The 19,774-nt window shown below is 35.0% G+C and overlaps 2 protein-coding genes across 5 annotated transcripts in view; one reads left to right on the top strand and one right to left on the bottom strand.

Moving 5' to 3' along the window:
• The window catches only part of LOC131551751 (cullin-9), a 55,458-nt gene extending 50,702 nt beyond the window's left edge, over positions 1–4,756 (bottom strand). For 2 of the 4 annotated variants that reach the window (XM_058794848.1, XM_058794849.1), the window contains exons 1-3: positions 4,594–4,755; positions 4,124–4,299; positions 1,354–2,016 (exon numbers count right to left, since the gene is read on the bottom strand). In XM_058794848.1, coding sequence (XP_058650831.1) covers positions 1,354–2,016; positions 4,124–4,142 — 682 coding nt within the window. In that variant the 5' untranslated portion in view covers positions 4,143–4,299; positions 4,594–4,755. Of the gene's footprint in view, positions 1–1,353; positions 2,017–4,123; positions 4,300–4,593 lie in introns of all 4 variants that reach the window. The other 2 variants (XR_009273822.1, XM_058794850.1) reach the window with 2 other exon arrangements.
• A 3,841-nt stretch (positions 4,757–8,597) lies between these two features.
• Positions 8,598–19,774, top strand: part of LOC131552393 (synapse differentiation-inducing gene protein 1) — a 29,890-nt gene continuing 18,713 nt past the window's right edge. Inside the window, exons 1-2 of the mRNA XM_058796161.1 lie at positions 8,598–8,895; positions 13,316–13,895. Coding sequence (XP_058652144.1) covers positions 13,398–13,895 — 498 coding nt within the window. The 5' untranslated portion in view covers positions 8,598–8,895; positions 13,316–13,397. The remainder of the gene's footprint in view (positions 8,896–13,315; positions 13,896–19,774) is intronic.

Here is a 19,774-nt window from a genome sequence, read left to right as displayed (position 1 = left end):
GAAAATTAAAGAATAATTGTGAAAATATATATTTTTGAAGGTACAATGTCAATCACAAAAAAAATAGAACACTAAAATCAAGCAACAAGGCATTCAGGTCGATCAGTTATATATTCATAATGAAGTGTCATTCAAGCACATATCAACATCTAGACTAGTCCACGTTCAGCTAAGTGACACATTCAGAAATCAAATAAAACATTTAATTCATGGGGATGAATACAGAAACTAGCCTCATTATGAAACCTCTTTTTAAATGGATGTCAGCTTATCTATAGTCTCTTAAGGCTGGAATACACTACATGATTTTTGCCCCGATTTTCCACAGATTTACAATCTGGAGAAGTTGATGCTAGTTGCCAAAGGTCAACAGAATCCATAGAAAATTGATTAACTTAACTTGAAGTGACAATCATCACTTAATATTTAAAGTCTGCTTATGAAGTATTTACATAGACGTTCAATGTGGAAGAGCTTAAAGAGAGCACACTGAGCTTAATTGGAGCAGCAACAATTAATCAATTTCATGTAATATTTATTAAAATGACAGGATTTTGCTAAATAAATAGTCTAAGTCATGTATTAAGTTCATACATATCATCTCACAGAAGGATGTATGATATGGCTTCTTTTACACAGAATAAGGCACGCAATATATTTCATAGTATTCTAAGCAGTGATAAAGGCATTGCATTATAAATATACTTTATTATAATGAAAATGATAGTAATAAGAACTCAGATAAACCATATATTGTCGTGTGTTTATTAGTCACGTTATATCAGTTAAAAAAAGCAGGTAAATCTTCTGTTTATTCAGCTGTAGTGGCCGTATTTGGAGTTTCAGCATGAGAGCGCCATCTGGCCTTTGGACGGAGATTTACTACTGATCACAGAACCGTGCTTCACTGAAAGATACGCATGACAATAGCAGCTTCTGCCTAATCGCGATTTTGATTTCATTTCGATTTATCATGACAATGGGCATAATGCAATAATTATTCAAATAATGCAAATAACAAATTTCAGAGAAAGCTATTCCCAAATATACAGCTATTTAAAATTGTGTCTTCCATATTTTTCATTTTGCTGCATCAATAATTAAGATCAAGGTTTGAATGACATACAAGTATTCAGCGGTATTACCAACAGTTTTCAAGGAAAGTGACTTTAGTTTTACTTTTCATTCAAGGGAAATACCCTAGGAAGTGAGAGTTTTACTTTGAACCACTGGACACAACAGCTCTAACAGAGCACCCGAGGAGTTTCAAAAGACCTGTGATTATTCAGAGGTTGTCAGACAAAATAACCACGAGTTAGATGGAGAAACCAGACTGCAAAAAGCCAGACTCACCCGCATCGTGAGAAGCCAGGGCTCGCAGCATCTTGCCAGCGCTGCGTCTGGTCTGTCGCTCCTTGTTGCAGAGCAGCTCCATGAGCAGGTCGAGAGCGCCGGTCTCCTTGAAGACTCCTACCAGCGAGCCGATACTGGCGTAGGCGCTCAGCACGTGGATGGTGTGCGTGATGCTTATCCCGAAGTCGCTGTTCTTGGCCATCTGCTTCCGGGCGCGGCGCACGAGATTCTTCACGTCGTCTTTCATGTCCAACAGCTCTCCCTCGTCAAAGGTGACATCTGTGGGGAACTGGCCGCTGGGCCGCTCCTCTTCCTCCAGCAGAGGCCTCTGGGAGTCAGCCTTGCGCTTGCCTAGCAGAGTGGGGCAGTTGGCGTAGACGTCTTCTGTGGACATCCACATGAGGATGCTCTCGCTCTTGCTCTCTCCTGAGGTGGAGCCACTGGAGCCTCCGCCGCCCGAACTGCTGCTGCCGCCGCCGCTCGCCTCATTGCTGCAGCCTAAGCTGTTGCTATCATCCACAGCCAGCAGGCTCCAGCGAATCAGGTACTCCGTCTGACCGTCGTGAGTCCTCCTCTGACGGATAAGCTCCTCTGGGTAAGCCTGCAGCTTCGGGCCCAGCTGAACCAGCAGGTTACCGTTGCGGCGCTCACCCACCATGGTAGCTGAGGATACAAAGAGTGATATAATGAGGATGTGTGACCCGTGCTGGCAAAAAGAGTCGGAAGTGCACCGTCTGAATTTTGAGCTACAGGCAAAAGTAGTGAAAAATGTCACTACTGTTTAAGGTTTTCACAAAAATTAGTTCGTTAAGCCCACTTCTAGCAATCCCAATTTTCTCTGCTCACTTCTGGACAAGTAGTAGTAGTAGTATATATTTATTTAATGCCATGTCAGTATCTTAGACTATTTTCATGGCAAAAACCATTTAAAAAAAATACAAAGTACAATAAAAACCAGCAAACAAGTTGTTACACAAGATTCTTTACATCAACATATAATAAAAATTCTACAACTTTTTCTGTTTAAAGTGAGTTCCTAAAAGAGTTTTCTACATACATTATAAGCTGGACAGTCCATTAAAACATGTTTGACAGAAAGGGGAATCTTGCAAAACATGCATTGAGTAGGGTCTTCACCTTTACGCATATAAAAACGCACGAGTCAGTCTTGTGTGACCTATGCGACATCTGGTAAATACCACTCGATCAAATCTAGTTTTAAAAGAGATTAAAAATCTGTTTGAAATTTCCAGATGCATTTCATGTAAACGTTCAAGACGACATCGTCAAAGTAATCCATATGAATTAAGCAATTTAATCCAAGTCTTTTGAGAAGACATGATCGCTTTATATGACAAGCAGATTTAATGCAGGCTTTTATTCATATACAAGCACTTATCAATGTACAGTTGGTAAACAAAAGCTCAACTGTACTTGCTTGACAACCTCATTGGTTCTCAGCATGTTGGAGTTTTTGTTTACCATATTTGATGTTTTTATTTTGTCTTTCTGATCTTTTTGAAGCATTTAAAATTTTTGCACATCAACAAGCATGTTTGAGCTTCAATATAAAAAATAATAATAATAATAATAATTGGGTCCCACTTTATATTAGGTGGCCTTAACTACTATGTACTTACATTTGAATTAATAATTTGGTACAATGCACTTACATACATACATACATGTTTTTACATTGTACTTATATTTAAAAAAAATACCTATATGTAGTTACATCTGTAATTACATTTATAATTACACAGTTGACCCATCCCTTACACCTCAACCCACCCTTAAACCTACCCATACCACCAAACCTGTCCGTAACCTACCCGTATCCCACCTCAATAGCAGCAAAAGTGTTTTGCAATACAGTATGAACACAATAAATACATTGTACTTATTTTTTTTTTATGTAAGTACATAGTAGTTAAGGCCACCTAATATAAAGTGTGACCAAAAATTGCATTTGTGTTTCAAGGGAAACAATGTTGTATGAACCTTTTGAAGAATTTGGGTGAATGGGCTTTCAGTGGGGGAGAAAAACCTCTCAGGTTTCATTAAAAATATCTTCATTTGTGTTTCTAAGACAAACATAAGTCTTACGAGTTTGGAACGATATGAGAATGAGTAAAAGGTTTTGGTGGAACTGACTTTCAACGGAGGCACAGACATTTCTAGGTTTTCTTAAAAAGAATCTTAACTTGTTTTTCGAAGATGAACAAAAAAGTTGGGAACGACGAGGGTGAGTAAACGACAGAATTGTCATTTTTGGGTGAATTATTACATCTGAAAATTTCAAGCAAGATAAGACAAGACTAAGGTGTTAGGATGTTTCTGTAATATGTCCATAATCAAGTGTCACATTGAAGAGATGCTTCACACTAAAATGTAATTTCTGCCATTGACTACTCAAGCCTCGTATCGTCCACCAATCCCGTATCCTGCTATTTTTCCATAAAACACATGCATAGTAGAAGCTTTGAAGAAATGCATGGTGACCAATGCTGCAAGGCACCAAAACTACCAAATTTTCTATACACAAGTCTAGGGTATTAGTCATTTCATCTAACAGTTCATCATGACTCAGTCATGAATGACCCAAGGAGAGTAAAAAAAAAAAAAAAAATGACAGATGCTTTATTTTGGGTCATTTTGTTTGTTTGCTAGCATCACCAGAACATCAATTGTTATTTATCTCTAACAAAGTTTAAACTTTATAAAGAAATCTTACGTACGTACACAGTTTACATGTCACGAAGTCTATTACCTCTCACAGCTGCTGTCATCCGCTAGCGATGCTGCTAAACAGCGGCATGTGGGCCTGATGTCCTCTCGCGTGTTTGACTAGCGCTCAGCGGAGGACTCACTAACCTCAGCCCGCTCTGTGCTCGCGTCTGACGGCGTCTAAACCCGTCCAGCCGCGCTGCTTTTTCTCCTGAGATGCTGTAAAAGAGCTGAGCTGAGCAAGTGCGCATTAGCGCTAACATCAACACTGCGAGCGGGCAACGTGACGCGACGCGTCGAACTGAAACGAGTTATTTAAAAAAAATACAAACAAACTTTATAGAGTGAAAGCCACGCGAGGCAGCGTCGTGCGGCTTCGAGGGCGTTCTAGTTAGTTGCGTCGCGTCGCGCCGCTAGCAGGATACATACGCTGTAACTAGCTGTCAGTGCGGCCTCTGTGTCAAAAAGACATAAAAAGCCGCGAGGGAGCCGCAGAGCTCCGCTTGGACTCACCTCCGGTGTTGCAGGGCCTCCCCTCCTTCTCGACTTTCCCCCGGGGTGGATGGAGTTTTCTTCTCCGTGGTAGCGTATCGTTGCCCAGCCTGAAGTCGTTTTGCTGCCTGTTGTACAGTTAAGTGTAGTCCACTCCTGCTTCCTGTGGAACAGGTATGAGTTCAGCTCGCCTGTGCGCCAATGTCTGGGTGCAGCGACACATTATTGCCATCTGCAGGCGTGGAGGAACAACAACAGCCCTAATACTTTTTATTATTTATGCTTTATTGTCAACAAATATAGCATGTGCAAAAAAGCTGCGCACCAAACGAAATGCAAAGTTCAAGGTCCTTTGAACAAAAATGTATTCCTGAAGAGTAAATCAAAAATAAAGTGCACGTGCACAAACAAAAAAAGATTACTTATTGCATTTTCAATTAATTGTTCAACTGATTCAGTTAATCATCTGATGTCTCATCTGTTTTGTGCCTTGATTTCCTAAATTGTTGTAATATTTAGCACTGAAGATAGTCCAGCCAGGACTGAAACGTTTGCTTGTGTGTGTGTGTTTTTTTGTTTGTTTGTGCACTTTTTTGTTCAAAGGACCTTGAACTTTGCATTTCGTTTGGTGTGCAGATTTTTTTGCCTTTGCTTTTTGTATTTTTCTCTATTGATTGAATCTACTCACCCAATTATAAACATATTATTTTTGTTTTACTTACTTAGTGCAGAATTTGTTCGTATATTTTTTTAACAAATAGCATGTACAATGCCATCTCCCACTGTATAACAAAGAACATTTCACATGCATCAGAAAGAAGGAACAAGAAAAAAGAGGGGGGAAAGGAGAGAGGGCACAGAAGCATCTGTTTACAGACAAATATATATAATACATATTTTACACTTTATATATTTTACACTACAGAAAATGTACTTTGCAGGTAAGCACCATTAAATGTGTTTTTGTTTTTATGTGAAAATGTTAAAGGAGGAGCATATAATTGCTTTTAATTGATTTACTATTTTTAGATTTTGACATGACATCTATATAGAGTTTATTCTCTTTTTCAAGCACTATAAACTTTGTAAACTTGCATTTTTGAATGTGAAATTTACATAAAAATAAAATAAAATGTATAATAAAACCAACATCCGTTAAAGAGCGATCCCTCATACAATAACCCAAAATCACATGTTTATAAGATAAGGAAAATGTTTTAAAAATATTATTAACAGCGAAAACCTCCACATCATTCAAAAAATGCGAAAATGAAAATAAATGCGAAAATGTTTCATTCACAAAAAGAGCATTTTAAATCAATATCAATTAAAATTTTTGCAGAAATTTTGTAAGATAAATTCTATTAATTAATTTATATGAGATTGCCTTAACCTTATTTGTATAGGAATTTTTGAGGTAATTACCGAACTTGAGTCCAATTTTACATTATTAAAGACATTATTCCAGTAGAAAATAACAGAAAGCGTAGAAATATTCTCTTTCAAAAACAAGGATCTAATTTTATAGTTGTTAGGAGTAGTAGCCCTTGCAAGCTAGTGTTCCTTATTATATGTTTGTGAATATATAGCCTATATGTATATCTTATAGCCTGCTTCTGCATGTGCATATATATACATGCATATATAGCTGATAAATAATGTCACAAAAAAATCTTAATTCTCCAAAACTGTACCGGTTTTAATGGAATTCACCTTTAATATTGCATCTACATACATTTATAGTTTGTATTCTACTTTTTAAACACTGGATGGCAGTGTTGCAATTGAGAGTCTGAATAAAGTTTGCAAAAACAACACCTAACCTGGGGCCTGTACCATGAAGCTGGATTAGCTGGCTAGCAAGGTAAATTTCAGTTTTGTTTGCTCCAATCCTGGGTTTTAGGAACCATGAAAGTGGCTTGGTTTTAGCTGCGTTCATTGCCACAGTAACTTACACTCCACAGGTAACCTGCTCTGGGGCGGTTTATGTTCTGAGTTAGAGATCTTAAACTGAAATTGAACCAATCAGATGTGAGCAAAGTGACACATGTCTGACACAAAAAAGTCACTCCACCAGTTTCTCTTGCTCCAAATTAAATGTCACTAGTACTAAAAGAAAATGGTCTGGCTTTAATGATAATTACTCAGAGTTATTTTATAGGACTTATATAATTAAATGACTTATATTATTATGAATCCATTACACACAAGCAATTTTAGTTTAACAGTTATTATAAATCATTTATTTTAAATGAATGTTAATATATATATATATATATATATATATATATATATATATATATATATATAGGCTACAGATCATATATAATATAAATAAGCTGTATAATCAATAGATAACGCTTTAAAAATAACTATGTGACCTTACATGTTCGAGTCTCTATCGCTGTATATTTCCAACTATATAAACTAATTTAACAAGTTTCACTTGTGACTGCACTGATAAAGCAATATAATTCTTTTATTTGTCCTCTTTCATGAACAAGTACTTTTTTCATTGTAAATGCATTTAAATTCATCATATTCTTCAATATTTTAACCTTTAGCAAAACCCATTTACCTTTAACCAAGGCTCGTGATTGCCAGTGCAAAATAATCATCTTGATATACTCATATTTTCATGCTTTCTTGTCTCTTGCTTAAAAAAAAAAAAAAAAAAAGTATTAATAAATAGGAATCAGATTTGCTTGTAAGAAAATGGGTAATCAGAATCAGACATGCAAAATCAAGATAACTGCATCCCTAAATTTAAGAATGTTTGAAATGAAGAATTAAAATGTAAATATTAGTATTGCAATTTTACAATGTGATAAAGATTAGCTTAAATATTGCAGCTACCTTTGAAGTTCTTTAATTTAAATAGCTATAGGTAGCTGACTTAATGTTTTTTGTGCAATATACTCTTATTTATAGGCTATTGCAGCCTATGTATTATGTGTTTTATGTCGTAAAGCTATGCAGTTTCTGTGTGAATGATCAGTGGTGGAATTGGCTGGCACCAGCTAAAATCTTGCCTATAGGGCACCAAATTGGTCTCTGCACACGAATCTTAAAACAATAATTAACATGCAAGTTTTTGACATTAAGATTTAATGTTCAAACAATATTGATGTAGACAGCATTAAAAAATGTCACTGTAATTTGTCTTTTTAGATTGTGGCTCACAGCTGGATAAAACAAAGAACAGGACTAATTTTGGAAGGAAGGTAAATATTTAGCCTATCTTCATATCTCCTCCATCTATATTTCATATATTATGGTGGCCGAGAGAGCTCAACGCGCTGCAACTTCAGAAAACACATGCAAATAGAAAAAGCACCAGCAAATCAAGAAAACATCTTCTTCAGTTTGACAGCAGGTGGTGCAAATGCTCACAACACAACCAAATAAAGAATTTTATTTGCAGCGCGTTTCTTTGTTTGGTTGTGTTTTGAGCATTTGCAGCGCGTGTTGTCAAATTGATGAAGTTGTTTTCTTAATTTGCAGGTGTTTTTTCTATTGCCTAATATTAAGATTTTATTTGATTAATTTGTTTGTCTATGCACATGTTGTCATAATTTGATCTCAATGTGTGATGGAATTTGTTTAATTTATAAACCAAAGTTCTGGTCCTGGCTTCTGATTGGTCCTCAACACACATATAACAGCGGGAAACTCAGCAGTTCGCCATTTCACTGTGCAACCCCCACAGATATTTCCCCCTAATAAAATAGTTTATAGCTTAATTATAATGTGTATTATGTGGCAAGACTTTAATAAAAGCAATAAGATATTGCTGTTTCGTGAATATAGTTATTACATAATATAAATCATAACATAAATGATATGCGCTGTTGTTGTATTGTTACCTAGTATAAATATGAATCAAGCACAAGCAATAAATAAATATATAAATTATGAAAACAAACGGCCTGTCCTGTGCGATCTTTAGGACCCAGGGGAGCTCGAGCGCATCCGTATAAAGACCGCAGATGAGGAGAGAGCAAGTGCATTATAGTGCTTGGACATCAACAGACTCGACGCGTCTTTTCGCTTTATATAACTAGTCTTACCGCAGTCGTATTAAAACGGCTGGCAAAATGCAGTATAATCGACATCGTGTCCGCATGAAAGGTTTTTGCTGGTGAATTTCTCCTCCACTCTTGATAGATGACTTCTCGAAACGGGGACAAAAACTGGTCACTTGCACTTTTTATTCATTGCTCTGCTTCAAAATTAAAATTATAAACGGATATATGCAGTCATTGAGATTATTCGTTGTTCAGATGAACATTTACTGACTGCTATACCATCTCACCTTGGAAGGTAAGTTACCAGTCTGATCACGAACTTGTACAGCAAATGAATGATTGCACCAAGATGACATCAGTGCATCACAGCCTTTCTGAAGCCTGGCAACAGAAACCTTTCTCGTGGTCTTTCTCTTCATCTCATTCTTGCACTGGTGCATTTTACGCATAGGACCATAACGCGGAGCTCACTTGATGCGCAGGTTGATTGAATGATGACTGTAATGGTGAAGGATCATACTCATTAAATAATTAATCTTGCATTGATGTGGTTCTTCTGTGACATATTTACAAGGTTCTGTGCCTCAGCCAGATTTGACTCCATGAACAGCTGTAGGACGCAGGGCTGTTTTTGTTTGCTTTGTTTTTTCAGAATTGACTCGCAGTGCAAAACCCTTCGGATTCATGTTTTGGTTTGTGAAAATGATATATTTTAGTTTTGAAATGAGTTTTAATTGTGTGTTTGAGAGAAAATAAGAGTTCAAATTACATAAAACTGGTCTGGAAACAGAAATCACATAATAAAAAAAATCAAATTGTTTCATTACAGAAAAACTTGCTTTGAAAAATTAAGGAGTGGGGTTGATGCTGGTGTACTGAATAATAACGGCCTATTGCCATGTGCTGTTATTTAACGGCATACAGTGAAAGTTGTTATACATGTTCCCTGAACAATTAATTAATTGTACTGCAATTTGGCAAGCAAGTTGCATACATTTGTTCTTTGCTTTACTTGTCACCACGCAATGCACAGACTAAATGCCGGTCTGGATCGGCGCACAGGGTGGAGCGGAGCCACAGAGCTTTCCTTCCCTTCCGCTCAAAGCCTTAGTGATGATTGGGCTTGAGATCCATTTCCGGTTTTTCATTTCCCAGGTGAAAACGTTAGGGCTGATTTTGAATCGACTCTGATACCTGGTTCTAGAATCAACAGAGTTGATTCAATTTCTGATTTTGTATTCTTTTAAATTTTATATATATATATATATATATATATATATATATATATATATATATATATATATATATATATACTGTATATATAGTGGTGCTGTCAAACGATTAATCGCGATTAATCACGTCCAAAATAAAAGTTTTTGTTTGCATAATATATGTGTGTGTGTTTTGTGTATATTTATTATGTGTATATATATATATATATATATATATATATATATATATATATATATAAATACACACACATACAGTATATATTTTGAAAATATTTACATGTATTTATTTATATTTATATTCATATAATTTATATTATAAATAAATACATTTAATATATAAAATAACATATTCCTCTGAAACGTATACATGCATGTGGTGTGTGTTTATATATACATAATAAATATACACAGTACACATACATATATTATGTAAACAAAACTTTTATTTAGGATGTGATTAATCGCGATTAATCATTTGACAGTACTTTTTTTTTTTTTTAAAGACTGAAGGAATTTTTTTTGCCACCCAACACCTCGGAATCAAGAAATCAATTGTCAGACGTCTGTTTAGTTACTGAGAGAAAAATCCGAAGCTTGACTTTCAAAAAGTTGTCATTTTATTATGTGTTGATTTGAGATTACCCACATCAGCCGATAGTCATTCCACCTCATTTTCTGTTTTTATTTATTTATTCAATTCTATTTTATGAATTTTGAGTAAAAGAGTGGTCATTTAAATTGGACAGTTTTGTGTAGGTGCACAGTAAAAAAATTAAAGCTGCTTCAACTAATTATTATTTAGTACCTAGTTCCACAGAAATGTTACTTTCAGTCAATTTCTCTCCTCAAAGTATTATCTGAATTGTTATTTTTAGTTGCCTCAACCTTTTAGTCCATTCAGCTAAAATGTTTTAATTGGTCAAACATTTAGAAACTACAGCAAGTTATGTCAATTAAAATTTAACCATTTACTCTATGTGTTCTATATGTTACCTCAAATAAGATTTATTATTTGGGCATTATAAGAAATTGCTGTGGAACTAGTTATTACATTTTGTATATTTTTATAGTTTAACAAGATTATTAAAAATGATTAACTGGTGTCTTTCAATCACTAAAAACACACACATTGCAACACATAATAGCAATCTATTTAATAACAATCTGCATTTATAATGTATTTTAAACATGAAGAAAAAAAAGTCACCTACACGTAGAGGCTAGTGATAACAGACTAACATGGTCTGTTTGGATTTTGCATTTAATACAGTCGTTGTAAACAAAAGGAGGTTTTTCTATGCATTTATAAAGCAAGGTGGCTGTTATTGTATAGGCTACATAATACAATTAAGTAAAACAAATGAACTGAAAAGAAACATTTACAGTAGTAACGGAGTAACGTTTACTCCGAAACATAAATCCATTGACAAAGCTGTCAGTAGAATTTGAATCTTACAAGTGTGGAGATAAACACCTCAGTTAATTAGGCCTAACCCAGGGCCGATAATCTGAAAACAACTAAATATCATTGAATTAAATGACCTGGCTGATATATAGGTCCAATGCTAGTGTTTAATGTTATATTCATAGAGTGTTTAATGTAGTATTGATATTTTTCACACCAGCCCTGTTAAACTGATATATGTTTGCTTGGAGGCTATCCAGCGCTCTTTAGGGTGTCTAATCCTTTTCACAGATGCCTTTACCCTTAAAGGGCTGATTTAAATTGTGATATGTGATTCACTCATATTCAGACATCAGATTTGTTAAAGCTGTGATGAATCTGCCTGTGATTTTGAAGGAAACACTAAAAACTGATGGTCAATGTGCTGCGTTCACGTACAGTAGAGCTCTGGCACTGAAGCATCTAATTGCTTACAGGACGCTGCTGATGGTGTGATGGATTTTCTGTGCTCATGGCAGTAGACTCTAAATCAGATTATAGGATGCTGTGCACCCATTAGGTGCCCCCTGCAGCATCGGGCACAGCTTCTATTCGGCACACTGCTGAACTTAGCAGAAAAGAAAGTTTGTGTATACCTGACCGTAGGGTTTTGGATAATGCGGTGGTGCAGAGTCTGAGATCAATGGCTTAGACATGCATTAAATAAGAGCAACCAACAGTCGCATGGTTGGGAAACAACAATTCAAGAGTCTTTTGAGAGTTTGGAGGAAAAAACAAATGAAGTTGGTATTGAAGATGATTTTCTGGCAGCTTGAGAACAGCAGACATTTGTCCATCATTATAGTTGTCCTCTTTACTTAGAAATTACTCAAATTAAATCTGTGTTCATCTGAAAAAAAAAAAATTGATTGTAAACAGAGTAAATTCAATAAAATTGAATTCCGATTTATTACAGTTTCTTCTATTAATCTGAATCTCAGAAAAAACAACAACAATATTTTGCATAAAGAAAATTAAGCCTGAACATTATAAATGCATTAATCTCATTAAATGTTTCACAACAGCTAGGCACATTTGAACCCAAAATTTTCATTTCTGTCATGCATGTGGACTTTTTAATTTTCATTCCTTAAATTGTCAATGGTGTTTCTCAATAGTTGAAATTTAATAAAACCTCTTTTTAGAGCAATACATTACATGTATACTGGCGTTTCAGGAAAAAAAAAAAAAAATCATAACAACAATAATAATAATCATCTATTGTTATAATTGTTGTTTTAATTCTATTCATCTAAAATGATGACGGAAATATAATACTGTTGAAAGTTACAAATGTATAGTAAAATTAAAATGTATTATTAATTAATATTAACATAATATTATATATTATAATAATGCTTTTACTACAATTTACAATATTTATGCAATAAATTCTTCACTTTTTGTTACTTCAAAAAGATATTTCAGTCTTATTTAGCCCATAAAAAGTAGTTTTGGTAGTATAAATTAATATATTCAGTGATATTAAATAATATTTTTGACTTGAATACATGCAGTTAATTTAGATGTTACTGGGGGGTTTTTTCAGTGTAAAAACTTAAACCGCAGCCATTGATTTGTTAATCATCCCAAACTATGTGTCAATTATCGTGCCACCCCAGATATTTATTTATTTAAATTTTATATCGGATGTAATTAATTATTAGCTTTTCATCAACTCATGAAACCCATGCAGTTCCCTCAAGAACCCCGTTTGGTAAATCCTGGTGTAAATGTATATACATATGACAGTAATGAGATTAATGCAAATTTTTTTTAAGGTGCAGAATTTTTATGGTACTGAAAATAGGGGATACACAAAAATGCAAAATGAATTGTCCTGTATGAATACACTCTTGAGCAAAATATAATTTTCAATTTTCTTTCACTTGATTTTTGGGTAAAATATGACAAGCTCTTGACAGGTTCTGTGATATACAACCATTCACCAACATATTTCTTCCACTACTTTCATTATTCTGTGTGACATCAAATTCTCCCATCACAGTTTTATAACCAGACGGATGTGGTTTTTGCAGGAAAGAGGGGAGTGATACTTGAACCTCATGCCTCCACAAAGCCATTCATGAGGCAAGGCTTCCTCCACACCAACAGACCAGCATGGAGAAAGACCGTCTTACTCAAGGGAAGACCCCATTAGCGGGGAGTGCAGACTTGGGACATGAATGTTGCAAACGTAATGGTCTGATCAATACCCACAACCTGATGGTGGAGACGAAGGAAGGACTGGTGTCGGTCTATTCTGCCCCACAGTACCAGGGCCATGTGGTGTCCAAGGACATAAATGGGACACCGGATGGTCGAGGACCCCCACAGTTGCTCAACCCCAGCGCCCTGCCCCAGGCTATAGACCCTTACTACAGACCCAACCTGCTTCTGTACCCCGAGAGCGTGTTGAGAGCATGGGGAGAGGGGGGGGACTGCTGCGAGACCACCTTCATTGAGGAGATGACCCCCGCCTCGTCCGGCTCCGCTGTCGCTAAAGACGGGATTCTGTTCACTGACAGCAAGCTGCTGGATCTCTCTATGGAAGACGCCAAGATCCATACGCTCTCCTATGATGTAGATGACGATGATGATGAATTTCAAGAACTCGAGGTGAGAGATTGCATATTAATACACTTTTAAGTATAGTTCATCCAAATGCACAAAAGGGCACATAAGAAGTTTCTGTGCATGTAGTTAAAGTCAGTGGTAGGGCTGCATGATTTGGTGGGGGAGAGTAATCGTGATTTTTCTGATAAAATTTTGATTGTAATTTAAAATTATAAATAAAAAAATAAAAAATCTGCATTTGTGGTTATATCAATGTGATTGTAATGGTTATTAATTATTGCTTTTTATTATGATTATTTTTCTTACTAAATAAAAATATTAAACAAAATAAAAATATTACTATGGTAAAATAAAAATAAAAATCAAGTATTTAATAAAAATAATAGTAATTATTTTATTTTATGTGCAAAAATATTTAACAAAATAAGAAATATTACTATTAAAAGATTTTATTGTAAAATAAAAAACACGTATTTAAGAAAAATACAAATGAAATAGTTATTTTATTTTAAGTACATATAAAAATATTGAAAAACTATTGTAAACATTTCATTGTAAAATTAAAAATCAAGAATTTAAGAAAAATATAATTTAATTTTAAATACAAATAAAATATGAAATAAGAAATTACTATTGTAATATTTCACTGTAAAATAAAAATCAAGTATTTAATATAATAATTATTTTAAATACAAATAAAAATATAAAACAAAATAAGATATATTACTATTGTGATATTATGATTGTAATATTTCACTGTCAAACAAAACAAAAAGAAAAATAATAATATTTTACACGAATAATACTAATTAGTCTTAATTTATTTGTTTTAAATTTAGTTTGTCTTAATTTATTCACTTTCAGACATTAAAACAAGCTTTAATTTTGACTTCTCTTTTATTTACAACATCGAGTTTATAAGCACTTCTCATTGCCAGTTCAGGAAGATGGTTGTGTTTCAGATGCATGCTAAAATAACTCAAACTCAGAGCAGATACAGAAATAAGTTAGTGTGTTGCAGCATTTACTATGAACTGATAAATTTCGCAAGGCAGATAATGAGAAGTTAAAAAAAATAAATAAATAAATTGTTGGTGAGAGGGATTGATGCACTGGCTTTGAAGTTTGCACGACCTCACAAACCTGTGAGGGGACCAATGTACATTACTGGAAGTGCTGTGATCACGTAATCATATATGCCACTTTTTTTACACTCTAATACATAGACCAGGCTTTACAATGCTGCCCATGCAGGCAGCTCACTAGGTTTTGGAACAGAGCCAGCTGGATTTTCAGTCTTTTCAAATAATTTATGCACCACACAAATGTTTTGTTTAGAGGTAATTCTTACCAATGTAAACCATACTGTTATCCAGTGCTATAAGGAAGGTGTGAGCTCCGTTTTTGCCCCTACTTTAACAGCACCCTGTCATATGGTGCTGCTGATCTGAGCGAGCACGTGTCTGGAGCTCTTGCCAGATGACTGGGAGAGAGAGTGGGTGATCAGAAGGCTGTAGAGAGTGTAAAGAGAGCTGGTCTGGAGAGCCAGTTTCCTGCTGCTGCCCGCCTGTTTGCACCACCTGTTCTGAGGCCGATGTACAGCTTCACACAGTCCTGCGCGAGTGGCCAATGAAGAACACAGCGAAACTGCAGATGTGCTGCAGCCTGTGTTGCATCGAGTTCACTTTGATTTAAAATACATGACCCCCAAAAAGCCTTATCTGATTATACAGTCAGAAGCTTATAAATTAAAATTTGGTTATATATATATGTGTGTGTGTGTGTGTGTGTGTGTATGTAACATCTTCCTGTAGCTTCTTTATTTCATTTAACAACAACATATAGTGACTACATCCTCCAAGATCAAATAAATAAGTACAGACCAAATATACCATAAAAGTATCATATACTGTTGGGGATGCACAGTATATTGATACAATATTGGTTATTGGTCATCCATTTTCATACTGTTTTTTTCATTTTAATATTGTGAAGCAAAATTGACTTGTTTTGAAGCATTGTAGTTTTTTGTGTTTTATCTTTATGCAGAACTACATAAACTACATAATTTTTTATTTATTATTTTTACATTTTTTAAATATTTTAATATTAATAAAGGCCATTTATCAGTTATTCACCATAGCATGAAAATAATTATCTTTTAATCTGTATGTGTCAGAATTTTATTTTGAATTATAATTTTAACTGGCATTGTATGGAAAAGAGCTGTTTGAAGATTCTTTTAAAACAATCTTTATAAAAACAGGTTTGTATGAAAGCTTGTTTCCACCACGGGATGGATGGATGGATAAATAAACTCAGAATTGCGAGATGTAAAGATGTTTATAACTCGCAATAAACATTAACTTACATATAAACATGCAATTGAAGAAAAAAGGGTCAGAATTGTGAGATAGATTGTAATAACCTGTATTTTTTTTAATTCTGTGGTGATAAAACCAAACAAACAGAATTTCAAGGAGTAAAATCAAAAAGGTCAGAGTTGTGAAAAATAAACTCTGAATTGCGCAAAGAAAGTTAGAATTGTCTTCAAAAAGGGCAGAATCGACAAACTCAGAATTCTGAGAAAAATTACCTTATTTACCTTTTTACAGTTGCCTTATTTATTTTTTCATACTGTCACAAACAAGCTTCCATAGGTTTAGAAAAACATGCTGGGGAAAAAAATCATTTTATGTGTCAACTTTAAAGTGGTTATGATTGTACCATGGCCTATAACTTCTCATTTTAATGGAAAATTTTACTCACAGCAGATTCTTTTGTAATTCTCATGGAATATAAATTTTAGGAAAATTGTCACTGCATGTGATTGCTTGCAGCATGTTGTGATAGTTCAATTACAGCTGAATACACTGCATAATCCTCTGCAGGCACTCTCATTTCTCTTTTGGGTATTCCATAATACAACATTAACGGCTAATCAAAAATGTAATTTATGGAGAGATTAATCAGTCTATTAAACGTGGGGAATGAAAATCTGATTGAACTGGTCTGAAAAAACATCACATCATACAGCACGGGACAGCATGTGCAGCCGCTCCGATGACTCATGTAACACTTTCCCTTATTGCTTTCACAAGTGCTTCATTTTTTTAGTGAGAAGTGAATTTACATCTGCTGCTTTCTTACCTGCAGAGAGAACTCTATCATGCCTTTTTTCATAATCACAGCCTTTAGAAGCTCTGGCCTTTTTGAAGTTCATTCTGGAATCAAATTAATGGAACACTTGACATTCCTATTATGCAGACACACACTTCTCAGTCTGTTGCACCGTTACATCCTCACACACACGTTGCATCATATGACACGCTGTTTGGAAAACGATGTGCCAGGTTTTCAGAGCAACTTGCCACTTCACAACAGAAGCCAATCTGAGCAAATGAGATCTTGCAAGATGTGAGCTGAGCTTTTGTGGATGAGGTCACTCTGGAACTTGGCAATCAGACTGTTCAATCTACATTCATCGCATTTGCATGATTAGAAATATGGTGTACCCAGATGATACAATCAAAAGAATATTAAAATCCATTTGTCATTTAATTTCTACAAGCTGCCTCGAATTAAGGACTACAGTTGAAATATAACTTTTAGCTAATACAGTTATTATATTGCCTGTGTATTGTCCTTGTACGTATAAGTGAATATTGGAATAAATACACTGCTGGTGATTCACAGGGGTTTAGGAAACAGGTCTTGTGTTTCAAACATTTTTTGTGTTAGAATGAATCAGAGGAATCTTACAAAAACATTCCCAGGTAACTTTTCACGCCAAAATTAAATGGCTTTATTATATTGTATTTTATATGAACTTTTGCCTTTTTCCTCTCATTACTGTAATAGAACATTTTAAATGATCTGCGCAGGCGCGAAGGCTGAGGATCCAAATGCAGCTCTTTATTGAAGGGTAATCCAGAAACAGGCATAAGGTCATGCATAGGGCAGTCGATCCAAACTAATACAAACAAACCAACAACCACGACAAAGGAACCAGAATCCGAGGGCTAAGAAAAGCAGTGACATTAAATGGATAGTTCACCCAAAAATGAAAATTCTGTCATCGTTTACTCACCCTCAAGTAGTTCCAAACCTGTATGACTGTCTTTGTTCTGCCGAAGTTTGTAACCAGGCTATTTTGGGGCACCATTGACTTCCATAGTAGGAAAAAAATACTATGGAAGTCAATGGTGCCCCAGAATTGCTCCGTTTTGCACATTCATCAGAATATCTTCCAGAATATCTTCATTTTTGGGTGAACTATCCCTTTAACAAGACTAAACAATGAATGAGAGGAAAACCAGGCTTTAAATAGGGTGAGACTGATGAGGTACACTCTCAGAAATAAAGGTACAAAAGCGGTCACTGGGGCAGTACCTTTTCAAAAGGTACATGTTTGTACCTAAACGGTCGATTCTGGTACCTTAAAGGTACATATTAGTACTTAAAGTGTACATATTTGAACCTAATAGGTACAAAAGTGTACCTTTTGAAAAGGTACCGCCCCAGTGACAGCTTTTGTACCTTTATTTCTGCGAATGTAACAAGACACAGGTGAATGCAATCAATGATCAAGAGTCCAGGCAAAGGATTATGGGGAATGTAGTTTTGAGGGAGTGAAAACAGTGTGAGGTGGAGTGCCCTCTGGAGGAGCTCATGGGCACTCCAGCCGGTGATCGTAACAGTTTTCAAATAAAAAAAAAAAAAACAGTTTTGCGAAGAAAAAAATTGGTTGCATAGAATGACAGCTTCAGAAAGCTTCCATCCAGTTGTTGTGCCACACAACGTTTGACTCTCCATAAATTTGGAAGACTTCTTGGGCAATCGTGACATCGTGTACAGTAAAATAATCCATATTTATGACTCAAAACAAAAACAAAAAAATCCCTTTTTTTTACTACTTCCTTGCAAATGCTTTATTTAATATGACTGTATCAACTTGACATTACTTTAAACAAAAGCCTTTTTTAATTGACAGGTCACATTGGAAATTTCTTATTAAGACATCACTGTAAAAAATGTTTGTCATTTTTACAGAAAAATACAGTAAAAATGTTACATTAAAAACCTGTTAATTGGTTCAATGTAAGTCGCATATACAGTGAGAATTGTAATGTTATTGTAAGAATTAATTTACTGTAACATACATTACAGTGAAATACAGTAAAGGACATTCTGAGAATGTCCTGCATCACATTGAAATAAATTTCATTATTTTTACTAGCAGTAGGGTGTTTTGTTATATCGTTACATTTTCTCTTATTTTGTTTGTTTATAGTTTATGTTAATGTTTATTGCATTTTTAGTGTCGTGTGTAACCCTGATGATTGTCACATTGGTGAATTTCTGGCAACCACAGCCACATTCATTTTAAAATTTTAATGGCAAGCTATTTTTAGGGTTAGTTGACCCAAAAAGGAAAATTCTGTCATTATTCACTCACCCTCATGTTGTTTCAAAGCTTTCTGACCCTCCATAGACAGCAACTACCACGTTCAAGGCCCAGAAAAGTACTAAGGACATCGTTAAAATAGTCCATGTGACATCAGTGGTTCAACTTTAATTTTATGAAGCTACAAGAATACTTTTTGTACGCAAAAGAAAACAAAAATCTCTCTCCAGCCATCTTCTTTCAGACTGTGTGTGAGAGCGAACTGTCGTCCGGGTGCTGCAGGTCACTGTGCCCTCGATGTGTTAACATATGCAGAGGGCATTTTGCTGCAAATTGGTGACAAGAGAGCCAGGTTGTGCAAGCTGTTTATGTCCTTGTGCGGAGGTGAAAAAAAGCAACATTCATCTGCATACCGTTAACACGTGCAAGCTGTTATTACATACACAAGAACATGTTAGTTGATGATAAAAACCTTATTAAAAGTAGAGAAAAGTGATTTTTCTTTAAGAACGAC

Source organism: Onychostoma macrolepis, chromosome 13, assembly GCF_012432095.1.
Source record: "Onychostoma macrolepis isolate SWU-2019 chromosome 13, ASM1243209v1, whole genome shotgun sequence".
Taxonomy (NCBI): domain Eukaryota; kingdom Metazoa; phylum Chordata; class Actinopteri; order Cypriniformes; family Cyprinidae; genus Onychostoma; species Onychostoma macrolepis.
The sequence above is the reverse complement of the archived record's forward strand: the minus strand, read 5'-3'. Positions and strand labels throughout refer to the sequence as shown.